General features: G+C 33.2%; 2 protein-coding genes across 12 annotated transcripts in view; one reads left to right on the top strand and one right to left on the bottom strand.

Annotated features, from left to right (window-relative positions):
• TCF12 (transcription factor 12) overlaps positions 1-23,935 on the bottom strand; it is an 884,529-nt gene that overhangs the window by 623,595 nt on the left and 236,999 nt on the right. The window lies entirely within an intron of this gene.
• The window catches only part of ZNF280D (zinc finger protein 280D), a 99,256-nt gene that overhangs the window by 67,199 nt on the left and 8,122 nt on the right, over positions 1-23,935 (top strand). For 6 of the 11 annotated variants that reach the window (XM_050796779.1, XM_050796784.1, XM_050796783.1 and 3 more), the window contains 4 exons: positions 3,292-3,354; positions 7,263-7,381; positions 7,533-7,569; positions 18,861-18,906. In XM_050796779.1, coding sequence (XP_050652736.1) covers positions 3,292-3,354; positions 7,263-7,381; positions 7,533-7,569; positions 18,861-18,906 — 265 coding nt within the window. Of the gene's footprint in view, positions 1-3,291; positions 3,355-7,262; positions 7,382-7,532; positions 7,570-7,693; positions 9,280-18,860; positions 18,907-23,935 lie in introns of those variants that run through there. The other 5 variants (XM_050796786.1, XM_050796789.1, XM_050796790.1 and 2 more) reach the window with 5 other exon arrangements.

The following is a 23,935-nucleotide window of genomic DNA, read 5'->3' as shown; positions in this document are numbered from 1 at the left end:
AAGTGAAGCAGTAAGAACCTTCTAACTGCAGTGAACTCCTAATTGTTAGCTGGCTTCTACCTCATTTGTCTGCAGCTTTCCTTCATGCAACCACAAACTCTCTATGTGTCACTATTGATTTTTATCTTGTGTTAATTATTTATGAATATGTATTCATTGATTTAGCAAATATTTATTGGGCATTCATTCTGTGCTGGCCCCTCTCTCCCTCAAACACTCCCCTCAACCAACCATAAGCTCCAGGGCAGGCAGCTTGCCTTTGTTATTGTATCATCAGTTTCTAGTCTAGTGTCTTAAAATTGTTAAGGAAATTGTTCCTTTTATGTTTCTTAGAAAGTAAAGTTGTTATTTATATGGAATCAAGATTATGAAGAAAATACGGTTAAAGGAGGTTTTTGACCTTAGTTTTCTTGAGGTATAATTTATACACAATACAATTCAACTATTTTTAGAGAATTGCTTAATGAGTTTTGATAATTATATACTGTCAGCTAACCAGGTAAGGGATTTTTAAAAATTAGGTTTTAACATTATATTTTTACTATATTGTAATAAAAAACATTTCTTAGATTTATTTCTGTATTGCTGTTACCTTTATGGAGAGCTAATAGGAAGAAGGGTAGTATTTTTTTTTCTTTTTATTTGTGAGCTATGAATTCACTTTTCCCTTCCTATGATACACAAAACTGTAAGTATGGAATTAAATAGAGGTAAATCAAATAGATGGTAGAAATCCCTTTTTATAGATGAGAAACTCTAAAACAGAATTCAGGCAACTAAAAATTTTTAATTATCAACATTATGATCTGGTATAAGTTGTAGACAGATGTAGAGGCTATCAAAAGACTCTATACTGTAATATTTTCTCTCCTCTTATATTTAATATATAAATAAACCAAAAATAGTCTGCTTGTTGGAAGAGAAAGAATAAAGAGCTTTTAAATCTCATTTAAAAATAACTTATTTTGGTTCAATGTTTCAGTAATCAAACAAAATCTTAGACTTATTTCTCTGAGGAAATATAGTTGTGTATACAAGTTTTTGCATATAATTTCAGGGCTTCCCAACTTCCCAATGTACTCTTCTAACAAAACTGTTTTTGTGATACCATCTTAAATTTGTAAACTCTAATAGTAATTACTCCTAGGTTAAAGAAATGACTATTAGAAATCTGAGGATATTTTCTGGGGATTACAGCTAGTGACACATACAGAGTCTGTGATTGCATGAAGGAAAGCTGCAGATAGATGGGTAGGAAAAAAAAAAAAATATATATATATATATATATATATTTTTTTTTTTTTCAGCTACATCCATGTCCCTACAAAGAACACGAACTCATTCTTTTTTATGGCTGCATAGCGTTCCATGGTGTATATGTGCCACATTTTCTTAATCCAGTCTGTCATGGATGGACATTTGGGTTGGTTCCAAGTCTTTGTTATTGTGAATAGTGCCGCAGTAAACATACGTGTGCATGTGTCTTTATAGCAGCATGATTTATAGTCCTTTGGGTATATACTCAGTAATAGGATGGCTGGCTCAAATAGTATTTCTAGTTCTAGATCCTTGAGGAATCGCCACACTGGGAAGACTACATTTTGAAATACAGTAGTCCCCCTTATCCGCTGGGGTATATATTCCAAGACCCCCAGTGAATGCCTGAAACTGTGGATAGTATTAAGCTCTATGTACTTAATACATAGAGATACACTGCCTCTGTAGCCTGCCTCTGTAGTTTTGGCTACGGAGGAGACTGAGACAGAAGGATCACTTGAGCCCAGGAGTTTGATTCCAGCTGGGCAACATAGTGAGATCCATCTCTCAAAAGAAGAAGAAAAAAAGTCTACTAGTAATTACAAGGAACACTGTAAATGTTTGAATTTACAGATGGTAAACAGTGGCATTTAGCTCAAGTTCTGTTTACTTCCCAGATCATTTGGATCCTACTTCCCTCCCCCTACACAAACATGTTAAGATTGGAGAGTAATAAAAAAGAATTATTATTGATAACTGTTCATATTATAGCACACGTGTTATTAACAAAAATTTAGAATTGTTTTCAACTCTTAGTAAATCAAAATATTTAATTTGATGCTCTTTACATATTTAGTTTGATGCTCTTCACATTTTTTTAATTCTCAGTATTTCCTTTTTTAATATGATGGTAAGGTACAGTGCTAACCATCTAAGAATATGCCTAGGAAAATAGTGTCATTAGAATATAATAGGTAAGATGGAATATAAGGTAAAATATTGAATTAAATGGAAGTAACGGGCTTCCATTTTATTACTTACATTATAATCTTTTATTAAAAACTAGAAACTTTGCTATTGTGAATAGTGCTGCAATAAACATACGTGTGCATGTGTCTTTATAGCAGCATAATTTATAATCCTTTGGGTATATACCCAGTAATGGGATGGCTGGGTCATATGGTACATCTAGTTCTAGATCCTTGAGGAATCGCCATACTGTTTTCCATAATGGTTGAACTAGTTTACAATCCCACCAACAGTGTAAAAGTGTTCCGATTTCCCCACATCCTCTCCAGCACCTGTTGTTTCCTGACTTTTTAATGATCGCCATTCTAACTGGTGTGAGATGGTATCTCATTGTGGTTTTGATTTGCATTTCTCTGATGGCCAGTGATGATGAGCATTTTTTCATGTGTCTGTTGGCTGTATGAATGTCTTCTTTTGAGAAATGTCTGTTCATATCCTTTGCCCACTTTTTGCTTGGAATCAACCCAAAGGTCCATCAGTGACAGATTGGATTAAGAAAATGTGGCACATATACACCATGGAATACTATGCAGCCATAAAAAAGGATGAGTTTGTGTCCTTTGTAGAGACATGGATGCAGCTGGAAACCATCATTCTTAGCAAACTATCACAAGAACAGAAAACCAAACACCGCATGTTCTCACTCATAGGTGGGAACTGAACAATGAGATCACTTGGACTCAGAAAGGGGAACATCACACACCGGGGCCTATCATGGGGAGGGGGGCGGGGGGGAGGGATTGCACTGGGAGTTATACCTGATGTAAATGACGAGTTGATGGGTGCAGCACACCAACATGGCACAAGTATACATATGTAACAAACCTGCACGTTATGCACATGTACCCTACAACTTAAAGTATAATAATAATAAATAAATTAAAAATAAAAAAATAAAAAAATAAAATAAAAAAAAATAAAAACTAGAAACTTAAGTATGGACTTGAAATATAAATTAAGACTTACTGTATAATAAAATTCTTACAATCTCTTTTGTTTCTCCAGCTTTCATAGTAACCGTCCAAGCAAAAGATTTTGTATTTTTAAGAAGCATTCAGAAAATCTCAGGTAACTAGTTGATCTTTTTTTACTCTATTGAAAAATTGTAATGACTTAAATTTTTTTAACACAACAGCTTTATTGAGGTAGAATTAGCATACCATACAATTTACATGTTTATAGGTTTTAGTATATTCACAGAGTTCTGCAGCAATCACCAGTTAGTTTTAGTACTAAAACCCAGTACCTATTAGTGGTCATTCCCATTACTCTCTGGCTCTCCCCATCCCTAAACAACAACTAGTCTACTTTCTGTCTGTGTAATATTTGCCCATTCTGGGCATTTCATATAAAAAATGATACATGATATGGTCCTCTGTGACTGGCTTCTTTCATTTAGCATAATGTTTTCAAGATTCATCTGTGTTGTAGCATGTATCAGTATTTTGTTGTTAAAAATTGCTGCATAATATTCCATTGTAAAGATATATCATAGTTTATTGATTTAGATTGCCTTCATTTTGAGGCCTTATGAATAATACTACTGTGAACATTTGTGTGCATGTTTTTGTATGGACATGTATTTTTATTTCTCTTTAGTATATACTTACAATTGGAATTGCTGGATTATTGATAACTCCATGCTGAGCCTTTGAGGAACTACCAGACTGTTTTCCAAAGTAGCTCCACTGTTTTACATTCCCACCAGCAGTGTTTGAGGGTTCCAGTTTCTCCACATCTTTGCCAACACTTTTTATTATCTCCTTTTGATTATAGTTACCCTAATGGGTATAAAGTGGTATCTCATTGTGGTTTGCTATAACTTTTTTTTAAACCTGATGTTAGGTGCCTAATTTGAAAATATAATTGATTGCTACTGGACATTAGAGAGTGGTGTTCATTGTATTCTTAGACCAGAAGTGTGATGAGCCATTGTTCTCTTGCTGAATTTATTTCAGTGGAAAGGTGGTGTCCAGAGGAAACCTTGATGCTTTTACATTGTAAAATGAGAACAAAAATAAGACTTTGCAACAATATTTGAATATTTAAAAGATAGCTAAGCTATCTAGTAAAGGAATGAACACTTTTTTAGTTTTGAAGTAAATTTCCTTTAACCACTGGAATTCTTGAAATCAGTATATGATTTTTATAATTCTTATATTTTCTTTTGAAAATAAAGAGAATTATACAATTTTATTACTATACAGAAAGAACTGTTGATAAAATTTTCTAAAGGCATTAATAGTTATCTTTGGTTATACTACACACTTAGAATCCACTGAGCACTATTGTTTCATATTCTTGTGATTTCTTGGATTTTGTTTGTTCATTTTATGTTGCCATTGCTCCTTGAAATGTCAGTGTCTTTGTTCCACCAAGCTGATCTGTAGAGATAAGTTTAGCCAATACTTATTTTGATGCTTTGGATTAGTGGAAAATGTAGAAGAGGGGATGGTATGTCTCAGGACCTTTGCATTTATTATTTCCTATGCCTAGTTTGCTTTTCTCCAGATATTGTATGGTTAGCTCTTTTGTCTCCTTTAGGCCTCTACATTGATTGAGTGAGTCTTTCCTTGACTACAAAATTTAAAACTGTATCCTCTTCCCTTTGCTTTATCTCAGCATTCCCTATCTCCTTTTTATGTTTTACTTTTCTCTAGATCATCTAACATACTTTTATTTTACTTACTTATTGCCTCTGTTCTCTCACTACATTGTGTGTGGTTTGGTTTTTTTGTCTATGCCTGGCACATAGTAGGCACTTAGTAAATATTTCTTGAATAAATTAATGTATATATGAAAAATGATGTATGTGGAAAATAGGTCCCATCTGTGATGTTAGACTAGTAGCTCACAGGGAGAGAACATTTCATTCAATTTTTAAAATATATTAGTACTACTTTTAAAATATTTACTGAATCTGGGGAAATAATTAAGGTACATTAGATGTTACCTTTACTAAAAACAGTTACAAGAGTGAATATGGTATTATTGCATGCTAAGAATGAGAGTTTAATTAAATTTTTACCTCATTGTTGTCAAGCTCAGTTGTGTGTTTAGTTTCTCAACGGGGACTATGTGATTTTAAAGATCTGGGATGTTTTTTCACTTAATTTGGGTAGTCTCAAATTGAAAACTGTTCAATTTCTGTGAATGGAGCTTAGCATATTTATAATTCTATATGATACTAATTAATGTAATTACTCTTATTGAAATGGACTATTCATACTGTAACTATTTTTTATGTATCTATCTTGCACATAAAGTAGCAGGTCCTGTAAAGGTAACAGTGATAAAGCAGTGCTGGAATCAACCTTCAGGGAATGTGCAGTAGAGTTTATTGGGTGGGAGTTAAGGTCTGAACATAAATAACTATGAATTTTAATAAGTGCAATGAGAGTTATTTCAGAGAGGAAAAAGATTACAGTTCTTGTAGTGATCTGGATAGGTATTAGGCCTACTTGGCTTTAAAGGATGGGTATTGTTTCTACTGGTAGAAGAGGCACGGGGGCATTCTAGTTCAATAGACTAAATTTTTTTCAAGAGTTCTGTTTTATAATTTAAATTACTTTAGGCAACTTAACATCATTTATACATTTAACATAATTGATTTTCTTTTAAATAGCACTTCAAATGCTTGGTGTAACAAACTCCCAAGTGCTTAACTCTTATAAGAAATTAAATATATAGTGGCTAAGTTCTCTGAAGTATTTTACAGGCTTAATATTTTAAAACACCTTTCAGCTAAAAATCACACAAGTCTAAATGCATTTTAAATTAGAATCTTAATGTACTTTATGTCAAGTATATTCAAATACTTCAAATAGCAAATGCTAAATAGTTAGATCCAGTGAGGACAAAAGCTATTCCTGTACCCAAAAATAAAGTATTGATAACTAGGGACTTGTTTCCTAACTTCTTTAAAAATTTATAATAATTACACATTTCATTTAAGAACTACAGCACTCAGGCCAGGCGTGGTGGCTCATGCCTGTAATCCCAGCACTTTGGGAGGCCGAGGAGGGCTGATCAGACAAGGTCAGAAGTTCGAGACCAGCCTGACCAACATGGTGAAACCCTGTCTCTACTAAAAATACTAAAATTAGCCGGGTGTGGTAGCATGCACCTATGGTCCCAGCTACTCAGGGGGCTGAGGCAGGTGAATCGCTTGAACCCAGGAGGTGGAGGTTGCAGTGAGCTGAGATCACACCACTGCACTCCAGCCTGGGTGACAGAGCGAGACTCCCTAGTTCACAGTGCTGAGATGATGAGGAATTCAAGTTTGCAGACTTTAGTATTTTATTAACTACTTTAGCTAGTTCAGTGTTAAATAAGAATAATACCAACCTTGATGGTTATAGCGAGAATCAGATGAAATAATACATGGGAAAACTCTTGACACATAATGTACAGTTGATGGTGGCTATAACATGATCTATTTTTAAAGCCTTCCCGTTTTTCTTCTGATTTTATCTCCAACTAAATAAAACACCAGCTTCTAAGTAAGCTCCATTTGAGCATAGACATTACTATTTTTTTGTTCACCATTATATTCACAATACCTAGTAGTACAGTATGTATAAAAATAGCTCTAGTAAATATCAAGTGAATGAATATGCTATCTTCACTTTGCAGATGATGGGAGAACAAATAGAGTGTGACTTGCCTAAGTTACACAAGTTGGTTGTGGAGCCAAGACTGACTCTAGGTCTTCTGACTCCTAACTTTTAACAATTGGTATGACAGGTAAAAGTATAAAATAAATACTTCCTGTAAATAAATGGTAGCATAATTTGGACATGGCTGTGTCATTTTCCAGAGAATAATTTCAGTTTATATCAAATTTATATAATAAAAATGGGAAGTTATAATTATGTATGACACAAAAAGCAAATTATGGAAAAATAATCATCGAAAATATATGGATTTTCGTAAAAAATAAAAATATTTTTTTAATGCTGTTTTCTTTTTTTTAGGGGCATTACTCTAGTGTGCCTTAATTGTGATTTCCTAAGTGATGTTTCTGGCTTAGATAATATGGCTACACACTTAAGTCAACATAAAACTCATACTTGCCAAGTTGTAATGCAGAAAGGTATGTCATATGTAACCGTGCTACTTTAGATTTTTGATTTTTATTCCAGTATTTTTGGTCATCCACAATATGGTCTCTTTACTAGATCGTTATTCTCACTCATCATATTTCATATGCTGTTGTAAATGTAAAACTTTTCTTCTAATTTCAGTTTCTGTTTGTATCCCAACTTCTGAGCACCTTTCTGAGTAAGTTTATTTTTTATTCAGTGCATTTTACTTTGATGGATTTTAGCACTACTGCATTTTTAAATGTATCATTAATACGAATGAAAAGTATTAAAGTATTTTGTTTTTGTTTTTTTTTTTAAAGCTGCTTGTTGAAATAGGTTCCTGCTCTATGGAGCTCGTGACCTGGTGCAAGACAAGTTGGAATTTCCTAAGTTCAAAGTTCTGAGATGTTTTCTTACACAAAGGCAGTTGAGCAGCCAAGTTCATGACACTAGCTCTCATTATTCAGCTCTTTTCAGCTTTCAAAGGGGATTAGATTCTTATTCCACCTTATCTTTGTGTCAGGTTGACATATCTTAACATATTTTTTTCTCCAGTTTGCGCTGTCTAAAAATAACATTTGTTGCTATGGTCTTTTCTTTGCTTACAATAATTTTTGTTTTTCTCTGCTGTACTTGCCTTCAGAATAATAGATTCCAAATTATATGGCTGTTTGTCTTTTTGTCTATTTGTCTGCTTTCTTAATTTCTTATACGTCTTAAGTTTTAGGCCAGATAATTGTCTTTTTCCTCATTCGTTGTCTGTCATTGTGCTGTTTTTCTTATTTTTCAGATGCAGAAGCAGCCCAGAGATTTCAAAAAATGTCCAGGGTATACCTGGACAGTGTCCCCCTTCGATGGACACAACTGATGCCTGTTCTCTCTTTCCAAGGAATGTGAATAATTTGACTGTGGGACCTGCTCTTAGGTTGTGGCCTCAAGAAATCAGATCTTGGGGTGACTCCCTTTCTACATGGCTGGCCTCCCATAAGGCTGATGCTGTTTGGCCAGAGATGGCTTTAAGGCCCACCAAATTGAGCATACTTCCCACTGGGGGCTTTGGCTTATGATCTTAAGCTTATGAGTCGATTACGACCAAGAAAAGCCCATCATATCACTGCTTCAGCATCCAAGTTGAAGTTTAGTCATTTTGGCTGCTGCCTTTAAATCTTTCTGTAGCATGAATGCAGTCCAAGGAATATAAAAACTCTAGTTGTTAGGAAACCATGGCTACTTTCATATCCTTGGAACAACAGGTCTCCACAATTATGTTCCAAAATTGCAGTTATTTTTACTGACATATAAAATCTATTAACCAGTATTTATTCTGTAATTTGTTTAACAATACCAATTCTTGCATTTTGATTTTTTAAAAATTAATTTTAATAGCTTGGTTTTATGTTCTCAAAATTTATCAATGTCTATTTTATGATGTCTATTTTTATATTACATTATTTAAAATTTGTTTAGTGTTTGTTTTAAGAACTCCAAGAGATTTCTTAGAATTCTCTACAGATTTTGTATAGCTGCCTATTTGTAGATTTTAAATTTGGCTGTTACTCAGCCCATTAGACATTATTAGATACTCTGTCCTATTGGGATTATTATTAATATTACCTTAATTGTGAGTTCTTAGGTGTAAAGAATTGGCAGTACTACTTGCAGACGTTAAGAGCCAGTTTTAAAGTTACATATTTGTGGGTCTAGGATGTAATATCTACTTAGCCATTAATGTAGCTCCTTTGGGTAAAGGTAACATGTTAAAAAACATACTTATGGTAACCAGTAATGCATGTATTTCTTTCCTTTATATATTTTAAATTTGTCATGTGTTTATTTTAGTTACATTGAATATAGATCTGAACACTTTTGATACTATTATTCTTTTAATAAAAATTATATTGTTTAAGTGCCTCAGGAATTATTTGCTGATGAATAAAGGGTGTAGATTTTATCTTATAAATAGGAACATTGCTCTAATTGTTATATGGAAGCCTTGTTACTTGGCTGCAGACAGTGCTATATCTACTTAGTATACCTTGCATTTTTTTTCTTGCAGCACAATGGAAAGGTTACTATACTAATTTCTTAAATTTTAAAGACTAGTAAAGTGCCTTTTGTGATCTTAATAGCCATAAGGATAGGCAGGCCAGTTTAGATGACCAGTTAAAGCCAGTTTAGATGACCACTTATTATATGATGTGTTTCTTGCAATTATCAAAAGAGTTTAATAGTTCTGAATTTCCAAACTAATTTATATTTTAAGTGAAAGGTTTTCCAAAATCTCCACAAGTGGTTTGTTTCTTAGTAGTGGACTTAGTGATATACTAGTTTTTTTTTTTTTTTCCTTATTTGTCTCTAGGAATTTTGGTTATCTACTCTCTCTACCCAGTTTTTAAAAGTTTATCCAGAGACAATAACTTTTTCCATTTTTAACATTAGTTCATTTACAGATACTCACCTTACCTTGGTCATAGGTCGAAAATAGGATAAGCCACATTCTTAATATAGTAATTTAGGAGTACAGTCAATCCTTCATATCCTTGGGTTTTATGTTTACATATGTAGCCAACTATGGATTGAAAGTATTTTGGGGGAAAAACCATAACAAATAACAGTACAACAATAAAAAAATACAAATAAAAACAATACAGTTTAACAGCTGTTTACATAGCATTTACATTGTATAAGTGACCTGAGCATCTGAGGATTTTGTTATTCCTGGTGGAGGTTTGGGGAGGTACGGGGACCTATGGGGTGAGGGCAGTTTCTGTAACCAGTCCCCTACCAACACCAGGGAATGACTGTACTGCTTTGTGGTCTTATATAAAATTTTATTTTTTATAGTATATATCAAGCTCATTTTCTTAAAGATGAACTCTTAAAGTTCTCTCACCAGTAAATTCATTTTTTAAAAAAATTGGTTCAAATAAATCACTTGGCAGTCAGTACAGAGTTTGCTTATTGTAAGCAACTAGTTGAATTTTCAGTTTGGTGCTAATGAGTTTTAGCTTGAGTCTAATCCCTCCTTATCATCATGTTATTCTGGTTTATTCATCTGGTCAGATAGCCATTTCATGCATATGTGCTTTTTGGTTACTGTTGAATAAAATATGTGATTGGTTCAGTTTGAGTCCATCACCATTCTTAGAAAAATAATTATTAAACTACAGAGGCTCAGATTCTTGCCCTATTTTTGTCACATTTTGGCAAAACACTTTGCTTCTTTGGGTGTCATATATTCAGCAAATATTTATTGAGCATCTACTTTGTGCCTGGCAGTGTCCTAGGTGCTAGAAATATAGACTGTAATCTCTGCTCTTATGGAACTTACACTATAGTTGTGAAAGACAATAAAAAGTAAATAAAACATATAATATGTTAGATGGTGATCAATACTATGGACAAATATGAATCAGAGAAGGGGGATAAAGGAGTATGGGGTAGGAGTTGGAAGACTACCATTTTTATTTTAGTGAGGCCTCACTGAGAGATGACATTTGAGTGAAGACATGAAACAGGCAAAGTCAAACTCAGTCATGAAATTGTTCTTTTCTGTTTCTCCCTTACTTCCATTTTTCCCCTTCTCTGTTTTCTCCCATATCTACCTGGATGGATGAATTATAACAAAATAGAAGTAAAGGTTTGAGTTTTGTAAGTTTATTTTTCTTGACAAAAAGTTGAGAATAGAATGATAATTTCCTCTAACAGATCTGGAGAGTGTAAGAATCTGTGGTAAATACATAATAACTCAAGCTTGCTAAACTAGGCTACTTAACTGGTTACCTATTTTATTGTTGAATCAAATATCCTAAAAGCCACAATTTGAAGAGATTTTAAAAGCTGATTTAGTTCTCTGAGTGACATCCATGTTTGTTCTAAGCAAAGTACAATGGGAAAGACATTGATCGCCAAAATATTAGAGTTAAAGGACCCAGCTGCCTCACTAGCTTTATTTAAGGTAAAGTTACATCAGTTTCTTTTTCTGTGAAATGGGGTTGAAAATATCTTTGTTTTGAAGATCTTAGAAATATGTAAAATGTGTTTTACAGATGTTAATATGTGTATTTTACTTTACTAAATCCCCCTAATTTAATGAACTTTATACTTAGCACCAGTAGCAACTACATGGCTCATTTACAGTATGATATAGATAACTCTCCCATATATTCGTTGTCACTGAACATTGATATCCTACTTTTTATGTGTGCAAGATTCTGTGTCAGGTGTTGGAAATGGAAACATGAATAAAACATGGTTTATAGCACCAAAGCAATTACAGAATAAGGGAATTAGAAATGTAGACACTGAATCCACATTTTTTACAGGGCCTACAGTCACCTGATTTTGTAATCAGTTAAACCATTAATATCATGAATATATTGCATTATGGGATTTTTTGTGAAATGCTATATCAGGAGAGAATCTGGACCTATTCTCAAGGTGAAATATCACTTTATTCTGCCACTCTCAAACCAATAAGTCATTAATTATCTTTCATAAATGTAAGCAGTAAGTAAACTCTTAGGAACAGAATGACAGCCTTTTTCTATAAGTGTTATGTTTTAAAATATTATTTCTGTTAAGAGATACTTACTGTCATTGAATCTGTGACCACTGAAGATATATAAGGATTCATTCCATTATTTTCCTGTGAAATTTTGAACTTACATGGAGGAATTATTGGCTCTGGTCATAATCCTAAATTATAACTCTGTAGTTCCTATGTGTTCAAAATTGTCAGGAGTCTTCATTTCATTTATTTAGCAAGATTTTTTTTTAAAAAGCAAACTGATCTATTGAGTTCATTTTGGGCTTGTTTCCTTTAAACTTTTGAAATGGGACTGGGATTGTAGCCCCTAGATTCTCTTATCCTACCATGGACATTAATACCTCAAACCAGATGTTTAGGAACTGTGAAATCGTTCTTCCTTTTCAAAGTAGACTTCCTGGTATGTAATTGCAAATCAGTAGGTAGGACCTGTGCATCAAGATGTGGTGGTTTCTGGCAGTTTGGACTTCTGCCTTTGATATCTGATAAGCAGGGAGAATTTGAGACCCTATGAGATGGAAAAATAAATGAAACTTTAGTGTAGTCTTTCATTTAGGACAAACTGTGCCAATCTGTACCAGTGATTCTGAGGTTACTACCATTTTTTTCAGTCTCTGGTTCCTGAGGGTTGGTGCTTATAGATTATAAATTAAATATCCAGGGTATAATTCAATATTACCAACAAACCAAAATAATAAAACAGAGTCCTAGACTGTCATTAAAATCTTCTGCCTACATTGATGGTCTTATTTTTTTCTTCACATTTTTACACGTGATTATTTTGGTCTTTTTTATTTCTTGTCTCTCTGTCTTTACCTAGTTCTTTCTTCCATCTATCTAAAATGATTTTTCTGCTCTATCTTTGTTATAATAGCTTTAGATGGCCAAATCATACCCTGGTGTTCTAAGATTAGTAGATCATTTCATACGAGAAAAGATAGAATTAGTCCTAAGGAGAGTAGACCAGCAATCAAAATTATGTCTGTTGGGTTGAGGATGAGGTGGAAACATGGGAGTAGAGATATTTAGATGGTATACTAAATTTGTTGTATACTCTCAAGCAGATTCTGAGCAAGAAGATTGATTCGATACTCTACCCATGCCCATGACAATAATAGCTAACATTTCCTGAGCACATACAGTGTGGCAGACACTCTTCTAAGTTTTTTGCATTTATTTACTCATTTAATTCTCACATATTTGTGAGATATGAGCTGTTACTGTCTGATTTTATGGATGAGACATCTGAGATACAGATATGTTAATTAATTTGCCCAGGGTCACACATACCTGTTAAGTGGAGTGCCTCAATTTAAATTCTGTCAGGCTGTCTTCAGAGACTAAACTACTCAGTAGTATCCTCTATTACTTCTCTGCTTCTGCTTGTAGTTTCAGGTGTAAATCCTGCCTTGTTTGTGACTGGCCAAGAAACTGCATAGGACTAAGATTAGTGTTAAGGTCCTCTTTCTGCAGAAGGGTAGGCAGCAACTGACACAATCATAGGATTGGGACAGTAATCTAGCATACCAGTTTACTATCCCAATCCTATGTTCTGTTGCTCAAACTTCATCGAAATACTGCCCTAATGATGTTTGGGCAATATAACATTTGAGCAAATAATGGTATAAATTGGTCTTTTAGTAGGATTAATTTGGCAGTGATACTCAGCACGTTTTAGAGTGGAAAACATACAGAGGCAGAGAGATCAGTTAAGGTTTTCGGTTTTCTTGGCATGATCATAAGAGAGCCTGATTCACAGGAGAGGAATGGGCTTGAGGCAGTGCAATGGAAATTTGAAGTAGAACCCACAAATTTAATCTTCATTCTATTGCTTAATGGCTTTATAACTTTAGCTTTTTTAGGCCTCAGATTTTCTCATCTGCAAGATAGGGGCAGTTGAATTATATAATCTCTTAGGACTCAAGTCTAACTCTAATACACTGTAATGTTTCTGAACTGAATTGTCAACTGTTTGAAAAATAATAAATTGTATTAAAAATGGAGGAGTCATTCTCTGGATGTTGATTTTGAAGTTGTAAGAGAAGTGATGGTTGGTGGCCAGGTGTGGTAGCTCACACCTGTAATCCCAGCACTTTGGGAGGCCAAGACAGGTGGATCACTTGTGCTCAAGAGTTTGAGACCAGCCTGGGCAACATGGTGAAACCCCATCTCTACAAGAAAGTATAAAAATTAGCCAAGTGTTGTGGTGTGACTGTAATCCCAGTTACTCAGGAGATGGAGATGAGAGGATCACTGGAGCCTGGGATGTGGAGGTTACAGTGAGCCATGATCGTACCACTGCACTCCAGCTTGGGCAACAGAGTGAGACCTTGTCTCAAAAAATAAACAAATAAATAGAAGTTGTGGTTGGAATTGTGTATAAGGATGAGATACACAAGAGGCAGGTCTGAGTGGTAAATATTTCCATATGAATGTTCTATAAGCACCAAAATTCCAGTATGTCCAAAATTGAATTTATTTTTCTCTCAAAGAATGCTTTCTGCCTCCTCTGAATTCCGTGTCATGAATAATCTCTTACTATCCAGGGCAGGCATTTGAGGGGGTCATATTTGTTCTCCACATTTACCTTTATCTAGTATATACTTACATTCTTTTGGTTTTAACTTGTTCTCATCTCCTTAAACCAACCTTTTCTCCATTGACACTGTTACTGTTTTAACTGAGAAAGTCATTAACTGTCTCTTAACTGGACTCTCAGTTTGTCTTCTACCAATACAGACCTTTGTCCTTCTGATGCACAAATTTGGTCATACTTTCCTATTAGCATTAAAGTTCTTAGCATGAACACTTTAGCATGGCAATCAAGACCTTCCCTGAAGAGGCTTCATCTTGACTACTTTGCTTTGTGCCTGACATTTCAGTGATATGAGACCACCAATTCTCATATTGTCATCTTGTTTCATACTTCTTTGCTTTTTCATACTTTCTTTGCTTGTTTTATACTTCTTTGCTTTTTCTCTGCCTTGGATCTCCTTACTCTGCTTTGCGAACTCCTGCTCTTTTTGCAAATCCAAGTTCACTGTAGTATCTTCACTGCTTCCTGGCCTCTTTCCCTTTCATAGTGGCTTAATTCTCTGAACAAAGATGTCTCTTCCAAAACTTCATAATGTAAACATTTGCTTCGTTTTGTTTTCTTGACAGTGAACTCCTTGAGAGGAGAGACAGTCTTTTTTAACTTTGCACTGGAACACTTAGTACAATACCGAAATATGTACAGCCTGATAGATGTTTTGCTCAGGCATCCTTTCCAAATATAAATGTATTGATAATTCTCAGAACAAATGATCAGAAATGGTAGAGTAGATGTTTTCCTGTTATTTCTTAGTCTGATGATTACTATATTAAATTTAGTCCCTGAATGTCTCAGTGAATAATCTTTTTATTTTATTCTGCTGTTTTTTGTTTGTTTGTTTTTTGTTTTTTGTTTTTGGGACAGGGTCTTGCTGTTTTGCTCAAGCCAGGGGGTTGGTGTGCAGTGTGCAGTCATGGCTCACTGCAGCCTCAAAGTCCTGGGCTCAAGCAATTCTCCTGCCTCAGCCTCCTGAGACTGAGATGGGACTCAGGTATGTACAACCACGCCTGGCTAATTTTTATTTTTATTTTATTTTATTTTTTTGGTAGAGATGAGGTCTCTCACTATGTTGCCCAGGCTGGTCTCAAACTCCTGGTCTCAAGTGGTCCTCCCATTTTGGCCTCCCAAAGCATTGGGATTACAGGCATGTACCACCATGCCTGGGCTAAGTGGAAGGTCATGATTACTAGCTGACTTTACTACTAGTTGCTTTACAGCCTCTTTTCAACTTTTTTAGTATGCTTACAAATATTCTTAAAGATTACATTTCTAACATTAGCATTGAAATTTTTGGCTTTTAAATGTCATCAGAAAGAAAGAATGTGGCCTAGCTGAAATGAATCTGAATATTTTTCCCCTTACAGTTCTTCCCCTCACCCCATGGTATGTTTATGGTGTGAATGAAACTTCAAAGGAACATACTACTATAAGTGAGCCAGAATGTTAAATTTTGTATGGATTGGCTGGGCACAGTGGCTCATGCCTGTAATCCCAGCACTTTGGACGGCTGAGGCAGGCGGAACACCTGAGGTCAGGAGTTTGAGACCAGCCTGACCAATATGATGAAACCCTCTGTCTACTAAAAATACAAAAATTAGCCAGGCGTGGTGACATGCTCCTGTAATCCCAGCTTCTTGGGAGGCTGAGATGGGAGAATCGCTTGAACCTGGGAGGTGGAGGTTGCAGTGAGCCAAGATCATGCCATTGCATTCCAACCTGGGCAACAAGAACAAAACTCCGTCTCCATAACAAAACAAAACAAAAATTTTGTATGGATTGCTCCTAAGACGTGCAGAAAAATGCAAATAGGGCTATTTTAGTCTTTAGAGGAAAAAGCTTATCCTGTAGAAATACATCAGAAAGATCTATTTCAGCAGGTTTTCATAGAGGGGAAAAATTATTTACTTGCAATCTTGATCACTAATGATGTTGAAATTGATCACCAGTCAGTCCTTCTGTTCTCTTTGCATTTAAGTTTTAAATAGTGTTTGCTATAAATACTACACTATATTTTTCTATTAAAAATTACTGTAACATTCACAGGTGAAAAGTATAATTACCTAATGGTGGGTCATTAGCTCAGAACTTTGAGCTTAGCAAATTTCACTGTCTTCTACCAAAGTAATTGAATGTCTAAAATAATGACTATTTCAGCAGGTATCTTTAGTAAATAAGAATTATAGGTAAGACAATTTTTCTTTTCTAAAAGTATTAATGATGTGTTAGTAATTGTATTAGAATTTATTAATCTTAAAGTATACTTTTATAGTTCAAAATTTTAGTGTGCATTTTAGTGATGCATTTTATAATTTAAAATTTACTGTGTGTTTTTCTAAATATTTTTAAGATTTATTTTTCTGAAGGTGTTCACTAGTTATTACGATTCTGTTCCTTAAAGAGAGTACTAATAAGGTAAAAGGCACAAAACAAGATTGAAATCATAGGCCTCTTAATGCAAGTTATTTCAATAACTTACTGTGTTCTCACCTACCAGTTTCTTGTCAGTACGATAAAGAGTAATAAAAACCTCTGTCACCAACCCCCATCGCAGGGATAGCAAGAGGACTGCGTTTCCTCTGTTGAAATGCCAGCAATAATGAACATACTTAATGGGGCTCGTTTTAATAGCTGCATACAATTAATGTATTATAATAGGCGTATGCTAAAATGATTAGCATGGTAATATTTCTTTTATAAGAATATAAAAGGTCTTACTTTGATAACATTTACAATGATAAGCTGAGGGAGAAAAATCTTTTATGAAATATTTAAACTGTTCTATGACCAATTTGTTTTTCAAACTGAATTTAAAATGACTAAATGCTTAGAAATAAAAATGAGTTGTAATATACACATTTATTTCAAAACTTCATTAATTTGCTTTTTCATGCTTTTTGCTTTTTTAGACTAATGTTTCACGTTTTCTTACTACTTTATAACTAATTTTATTCTTAAAACTTATTTTCCTTTATACTTCCTTAAACCAGTGAAGTTATACTGTATACTTGATGTGATCTCATCTTTATAAGTATTGTGCGCAATTAAATACTCGAGACAATTACAAAATCTTTAGCCCCCAAAATGATTGACATTTGTGTCTTTTGTCAATTTTTTGTGCAAGTTTTACTCATTTCAGTTGGCTTAACAAGTTGGTTGTAAATTATTGTAGTGCACTGCCAATATAGTGGTTTTACAAAGGACATAATCTATTTTAAGTAGCAGTTTTGCCTAATAACTAAAATATAGATAAGTAATTTCATATAGTTAATTATTAATATTTAGCAAAGTATTAACATTTATAGCCCTAATTTAAAAAACTGTGCCCTCAAAGGATGGATAAAGAAGGAGGGTTTTGCCAAGTCTGTGTCATTCATTAGCCATAAGGGTAGCTTTTAGGATGGCTGACATTTCTATCCTATTAGATATCTTTTTTTTGTCAATGAAATTTAAGATAATATAGTTGTTGCTTATGTTTAATATATTATTCCTTAGGTATAGCTATTAAGCCTTCATAAAATTATGTATCACTTAACTCCTGATTAATGACATTTCACATCAGATAGGTACCCTACTTACACAGATTAAAACTGAGTTTAATATATAATATCACAAGTAATATTTAGTCATTTCTGCAGGTTCTAAAACAAAGATCCTTTGGATAAGCTAGCTCCTAGATTAACTTGATTATTTTACAAGATTTCCTGGATGGCATATACCTTTGTTAATGTTTTAATAAGTTATAATTAATATTTTTTGAAATCAATAAGTTTTAATATTTGAGCAGTGCTTATGGAAGTTTTAAAGAGAATATATTCCTCAAAATTCTAATTATTTCTGTGATTTAACTGCCTCCGGAGTAAGTTAATTATAATATATATTTAAGTGGCATTATCATGTTGAATTTCACAATAGATAAAATATTTATCTTTTTTCATTTTTTAAGTCCTGTAATCATAAATACTGATGCATATTACTTATAAAGCATATAACCTGCTTTTAATTTTTAAAGAGTAATTCTTTTTTTGAAGCTGTTTTACTAATATGTATGTCTTTTATTTTAAATTGTACTTAGCAAAGAGAACATTTCTTAAGTGCCCTTGTTTTTAGAGAACAAGGAAATATATGTCTTTATTGATTTAGCACATTTATCGAATCTACTATTTAGTCTCATACGTTTAACTTTTACCTTAAGACATTTACAGAGGTCAATTTACTATTAAAGTATAAAATGTACATTAGTTTCGATCTACATTTTAATTATTTTAGGCTGGCAGAGAAAGAACTGTTTCATATTTTACCATCGTACGTATAAAATAAAATATTCAATACTTATCTTGTTTTCAAGATTAAAAAAAGAAGCTCCCACAAAGGAACAAGAACCTGTGTCTAAGGTAAAGTTTGTTTTACTTTATACCTTAAAGGTTTATACATTGAAAGTATTATTGGTATGATATAAAAATGTTTTTCAATTTCAGCAAGCATACATCAACAATATTTGGGATGTTGTAAGGAAGAAAAAAATTGAGATTTAAAATTTTTCATTACATATAAAAATGTCTAGCCCTAAGTAAAATTTTAAGGTATTCTTGTTTTGACAAAGACATCTTTTATTTCACTTGCCTGTTATTTAGTTCAACTAGTGAGTAATGGAGATAAATTTATGAATTAAAAATCCCCAAATCAATAAAACGTCAGTCATTTGGCACACTGGAAAAATTAATCTTTCCAGGTTTAATTTTCTGGGATAATTTTTAACTGTCAAAAGGTTAAACTAATTTTTAAAATAGAAATATTTTGAATGTATGTTAAATATATTTTAGCTATCTTGAACAAGTACTCTGAATGCAAAACTCAGAATGATCATATAAATGTTATTTACCGAACAGTCTAATAGATGAGTGTAGAAATAGTTTTGCTCAACTACTTGCTTTCTTGATGTCAATTTATGTTGTTATTACTTAATGACTGCCTCTTTTTGAGTGTAATGAAGTGAGGTAGATTTGGCATTTATCTTTTGAAGACTTTGTCTTGAATGGTGCATAATATAAGTGAAATCCAGACAGAAGTATCAGCCTTCTTCCAAGCAGCTTTCTTTTGTACCATAGGAAGTTTTTTGTTTAAAAATTTTTTAACTACAAATTTCTTTAACAGATGCAGGGTTTTTTTAAAATCTATTTCTTCTTGAGGGAGTTTTGGTAGTTTTTTTTTTTTTGAGGAATTGTTTCGTTTTACCTAATATGTTGAACTCTATAATCTTATGTATTTGTATAATGAGAAAGTTTCTTATAGTATCCCTTATTGTCTTTGTAATCTTTGGAATCTGCAGTGATATCCCCTCATTCCTGATATTGACAATTTGTATGTTTTTTCTATTCTTACTGTTTATTTTACTTTTAAACATGTTGTAAATACACAGAATGCAGTGTTACAGTTTTTACTTTAGACAGGTTTTTTTAGGGCAATTAAAAACTTTAAAATTAGCTTTATATTTACCTTTATTTTGACCATTTCCTGTGCTCTTCATTTCTTTATGTAGTCTTCATTTCTATTTATCACATTTACATTAAAAATTCTGGCCAGGGATATAATGGAGCAAATGTTTCAGGTGTATACAGGGGTATACAAGCCAATGTTTGCCCCCAAAATAATTATACCAAATTTGTTCCTTGTTTAACTCATCATAATTTAACAGGAAAAAATGCTGTATTCTGTGAATTTAAATATGATCAACTTTTTTAGTATTGTACAAAGGATATATATTTTAGGGGCAGGGGGATTTGGTGAGCAAACGGGATATTCTTGTCTGGTCTAAAAACGACATTAAAATCACATATACTTACCTTATGGACATCAAGATAAATGCAGTTGAGACACTTTGCACACAAAGATGATTATCAAATATTAAGAGATATAATATCAAATGACAAAATACATTATGCTGAAATTGAAAGCATATTGATACAAATAGATTACAGATTGTTATGCAGATTGTCTGTATGTATATTTTGAGCCAAGTGGAAGAAGCCAAGGCTTTACAGTCAGTAAACATGACTATATATAAAGCTACACACTTAATAAAAATCCTATCCCTTTGCTTACAATTGAAGGTAATTTTGAAAGCGTATTTGATGAACATAAAACTTGAGCAAGAGATAATGCATATTCTTCTCAAATTTGAAAATAAATGAAAAAAGTAAACAAATGAGAAGTGCATGAATCACTGGGTGAAGCGTATTGATAATTATGAGGGCAGTGCTTATTAAATAGAAATGAAGATTATAAATGCCCTAATTTCATATTTTATATAGAGAAAAAAAAATTCAGTGAAATGTTTTCAGATTTTGAATTTCTAAACTGGAGAAAAGTTGTTTTGTATAAATACATCTGATTTACAAAAACGAGCCACTAAGTTTGCACTTAAATATTCTGACAATTTAAATTCTGTAGAAATTCTATGTGAAATAGTTTAAAGCAGCATTTGATATCAGTAACATGCAATCAAGTTTGTGTTTGGGTCTTCTAAATCTTCTTAACATACTTTGCTTAGTGCAATCTTAAAGAGATTTGGAAATGGTATTCAAAAATTTTAAACAATTCCAGCCAAAGTGGAATCCTGCAAATGAAGCTTACTGTAAACTGAGGTTAATATAACATTTTTTAATGATTGTCACTTGTTCAAGAGAAATTGTTGTACATGACGGTTTGCTCATTTGAAAACAAAATAAGAAAAGAGTTAGATTTGAAAATGTACTATTGATGCATTTGCTTCCATTAGCCAGGAGAATAAAATAATACTGTTTTTGGCATAAATAAAATTTTTAAATTTAAGCTAATATGAGTTTAATTCTCTGACTTTTAAATTTTTCAATATTTTTCTGACTAACATTCTAGAAAACAATTTTTTTAAGTACACAAAAACAGGCTGGGCACAATGGCACACACCTGTAATCCCATCACTTTGGAGACAGAGGTGGGAGGATTGCTTAAGTCTAGGAGTTAGAGACCAGCCTGGGAAACAAAGTGAGACCCTGTTGCTAAAAACAAAAAACAAAACAAAAACACACTGCACACAAAGCAAAACTTACAGGGCCATTCATTTTTTCTTTTGCCTCAGGCTCCAATATGGCTTGGTATAGCACTGATTGCAAAATAGTTACATCAAAATTTTTGAGACTGTTATGCTGAGCCAGAAAATACCCCATGATTTCTTTTCCTTTTCTATACCTTATTTTATTTTTCTGGAGTTAAAAATATATATCTCTTTTACTTGTTTGTTTAGTTTTCTGTGTACCTAATGCTGTATTTTTTTCTAATGTTGCAATTTCTCTCTCTAATATTTGGAAATAGTTTTTCCAGTATTCACACACATAAAAAATATTGTTGGGGGGTGAAGGGGTCTGAAGATCTCCTCCCAGACTCCCCACCTCAACTTAAACTAGTTGCTCTCTAAGCCTGTGCTTAGTTTTGTTACGTCAAGATTATCCTTTGCCACTCTATTGTGTTGGATGTCCTGTTTGCTGAACCGTGAATTATTCCTCATTTCTTGCTTACTCATCATTTTGATGAATTGTGTCCTCTACTAGCTTCCTCAGAAGGTGTGCATCTTTTTTTCAGTCCAAAAATATCTAAAAATATATTTATCCGAATGATAATTTGGCTGAAGTACATAAAAACAATTCTCACGCAGTTTTTAAAATGTTGTTTTTACTATCTTCTTATGTCCAGTATTTTTATTAAGTCTAATGCATGTCTTGCTCCAGTTTCTTGGTATAGGTTACTTTTTTTCTTTTTGGAAACTTTAGTGATTATCTCTGTCACTGGTGTTTTGAAATTGCATGCTATGTTCACCCATCCTTTTTTCATTCATTACATTAGGCATCTGACAAACCTTTGGAGTTTGGAGATTTCTGTTTGGGAGAAGTTTTCTTGTTTTATTTCTTTGGTAAATGCTCACTTTTTTTTTCTATGCTCTCTCTTTTTTTTAAGAAACTCCTGTTACTCTGATATTGAGCCTCCTGCATCAACTCCTTTTTTTTTTTTTTTTTTAACTCCTTTAATTATATGTTATTTTCTTTATGGCCTTTCATCTTTTTGTTTTTTTGTTTGAATCTTTTTAAATAATTTTCTAAACTTAATTACTTATTTTAGTTGCCATATTTGTAATTTTGAAGAGCTCTGCAATTTTTTATTTGTTCTTTAGTTCTCTTTTTTACAGTTTTGTTATTATTATTATTTATTTTTTTAAATTTTTTTTATTTTTTGAGACGGAGTCTCGCTCTATCACCCAGGCTGGAGTGCAGTGGTGCGATCTCAGCTCACTGCAAGCTTCGCCTCCTGGGTTTACGCCATTCTCCTGCCTCAGCCTCCCGAGTAGCTGGGACTACAGGCGCCCGCCACCTCGCCCGGCTAGTTTTTCATATTTTTTAGTAGAGACGGGGTTTCACCGTGTTAGCCAGGATGGTCTCGATCTTCTGACCTCGTGATCCGCCCATCTCGGCCTCCCAAAGTGCTGGGATTACAGGCTTGAGCCACCGCACCCGGCCAGTTTTGTTATTATTTAATAGATATAATAACATATACCTCTTTGGGGATATTAAATATTTTATATACACTTTTTTCTTTTGTTCCCAGCAATGTATCTGATGTCTCCAAGCCCCTTTCTTTATTCCTTTTTATTTTGGTATTTTTCATGTTAAGGTGTATCTTTTGTTATGTGGTGATCCTTGCCCGCCCCTACGTAATTAAAGAATGAGGCTAAAATAATCATTGAAAACCATAAGTGTTTGAATGGGGACAGGGCTCTCTTGCATAGCCATTCAGGTTGAAGACTGCAGAACTCCTGCAGATATTATTTACGTATATCCTTTGTAGTCTCAAAAATTACTAATGTTTACCATATTAGAAATTGAAATAATAGTATTTTAAAACTATTGTCAAAAATAAAAATAATAAATATATGTCAACATACATAACATTTTTTCTGAAAAATAACTATTTTCCAAAACAACAGAAATTTAGTGAGAAAGAATGGCTTTATTTTACACTTTTGCATGTTTCTTTAATGTCAGGCTTTGTAGAAAAAAATTGTATTCTCATGTTTCTGAATCCAATCTGTTGTGATACATTCTTTTGGTTGAAATGTATGAGGAATACCCGGCCTCACCCAGTACTTTAATAATATTTTCCAATAATTGAGATTATTTTCCTTTGATACTACACCAAAAGTAGACAAGTGGAAGTTTTCTTGCTTGTTACACTGTGGAATCTAACTCCGTATCACTGACCTTTTTTGCTTTGTTACATCAAAATCTGTTAGTCTGTTTTACAATTTGAATGGATCTTTTATCCATGCCTAATTTTGTAATATCATGCATTGGTCATTTGGAACATATTGGCTCACTAAGTGCCCTAGATCTTCCA

The sequence above is a fragment of the Macaca thibetana genome, chromosome 7, assembly GCF_024542745.1.
Source record: "Macaca thibetana thibetana isolate TM-01 chromosome 7, ASM2454274v1, whole genome shotgun sequence".
NCBI classification, from domain to species: Eukaryota; Metazoa; Chordata; class Mammalia; order Primates; family Cercopithecidae; genus Macaca; species Macaca thibetana.
Note: the sequence above shows the minus strand (reverse complement) of the source record. Positions and strands in the feature narration are given on the sequence as shown.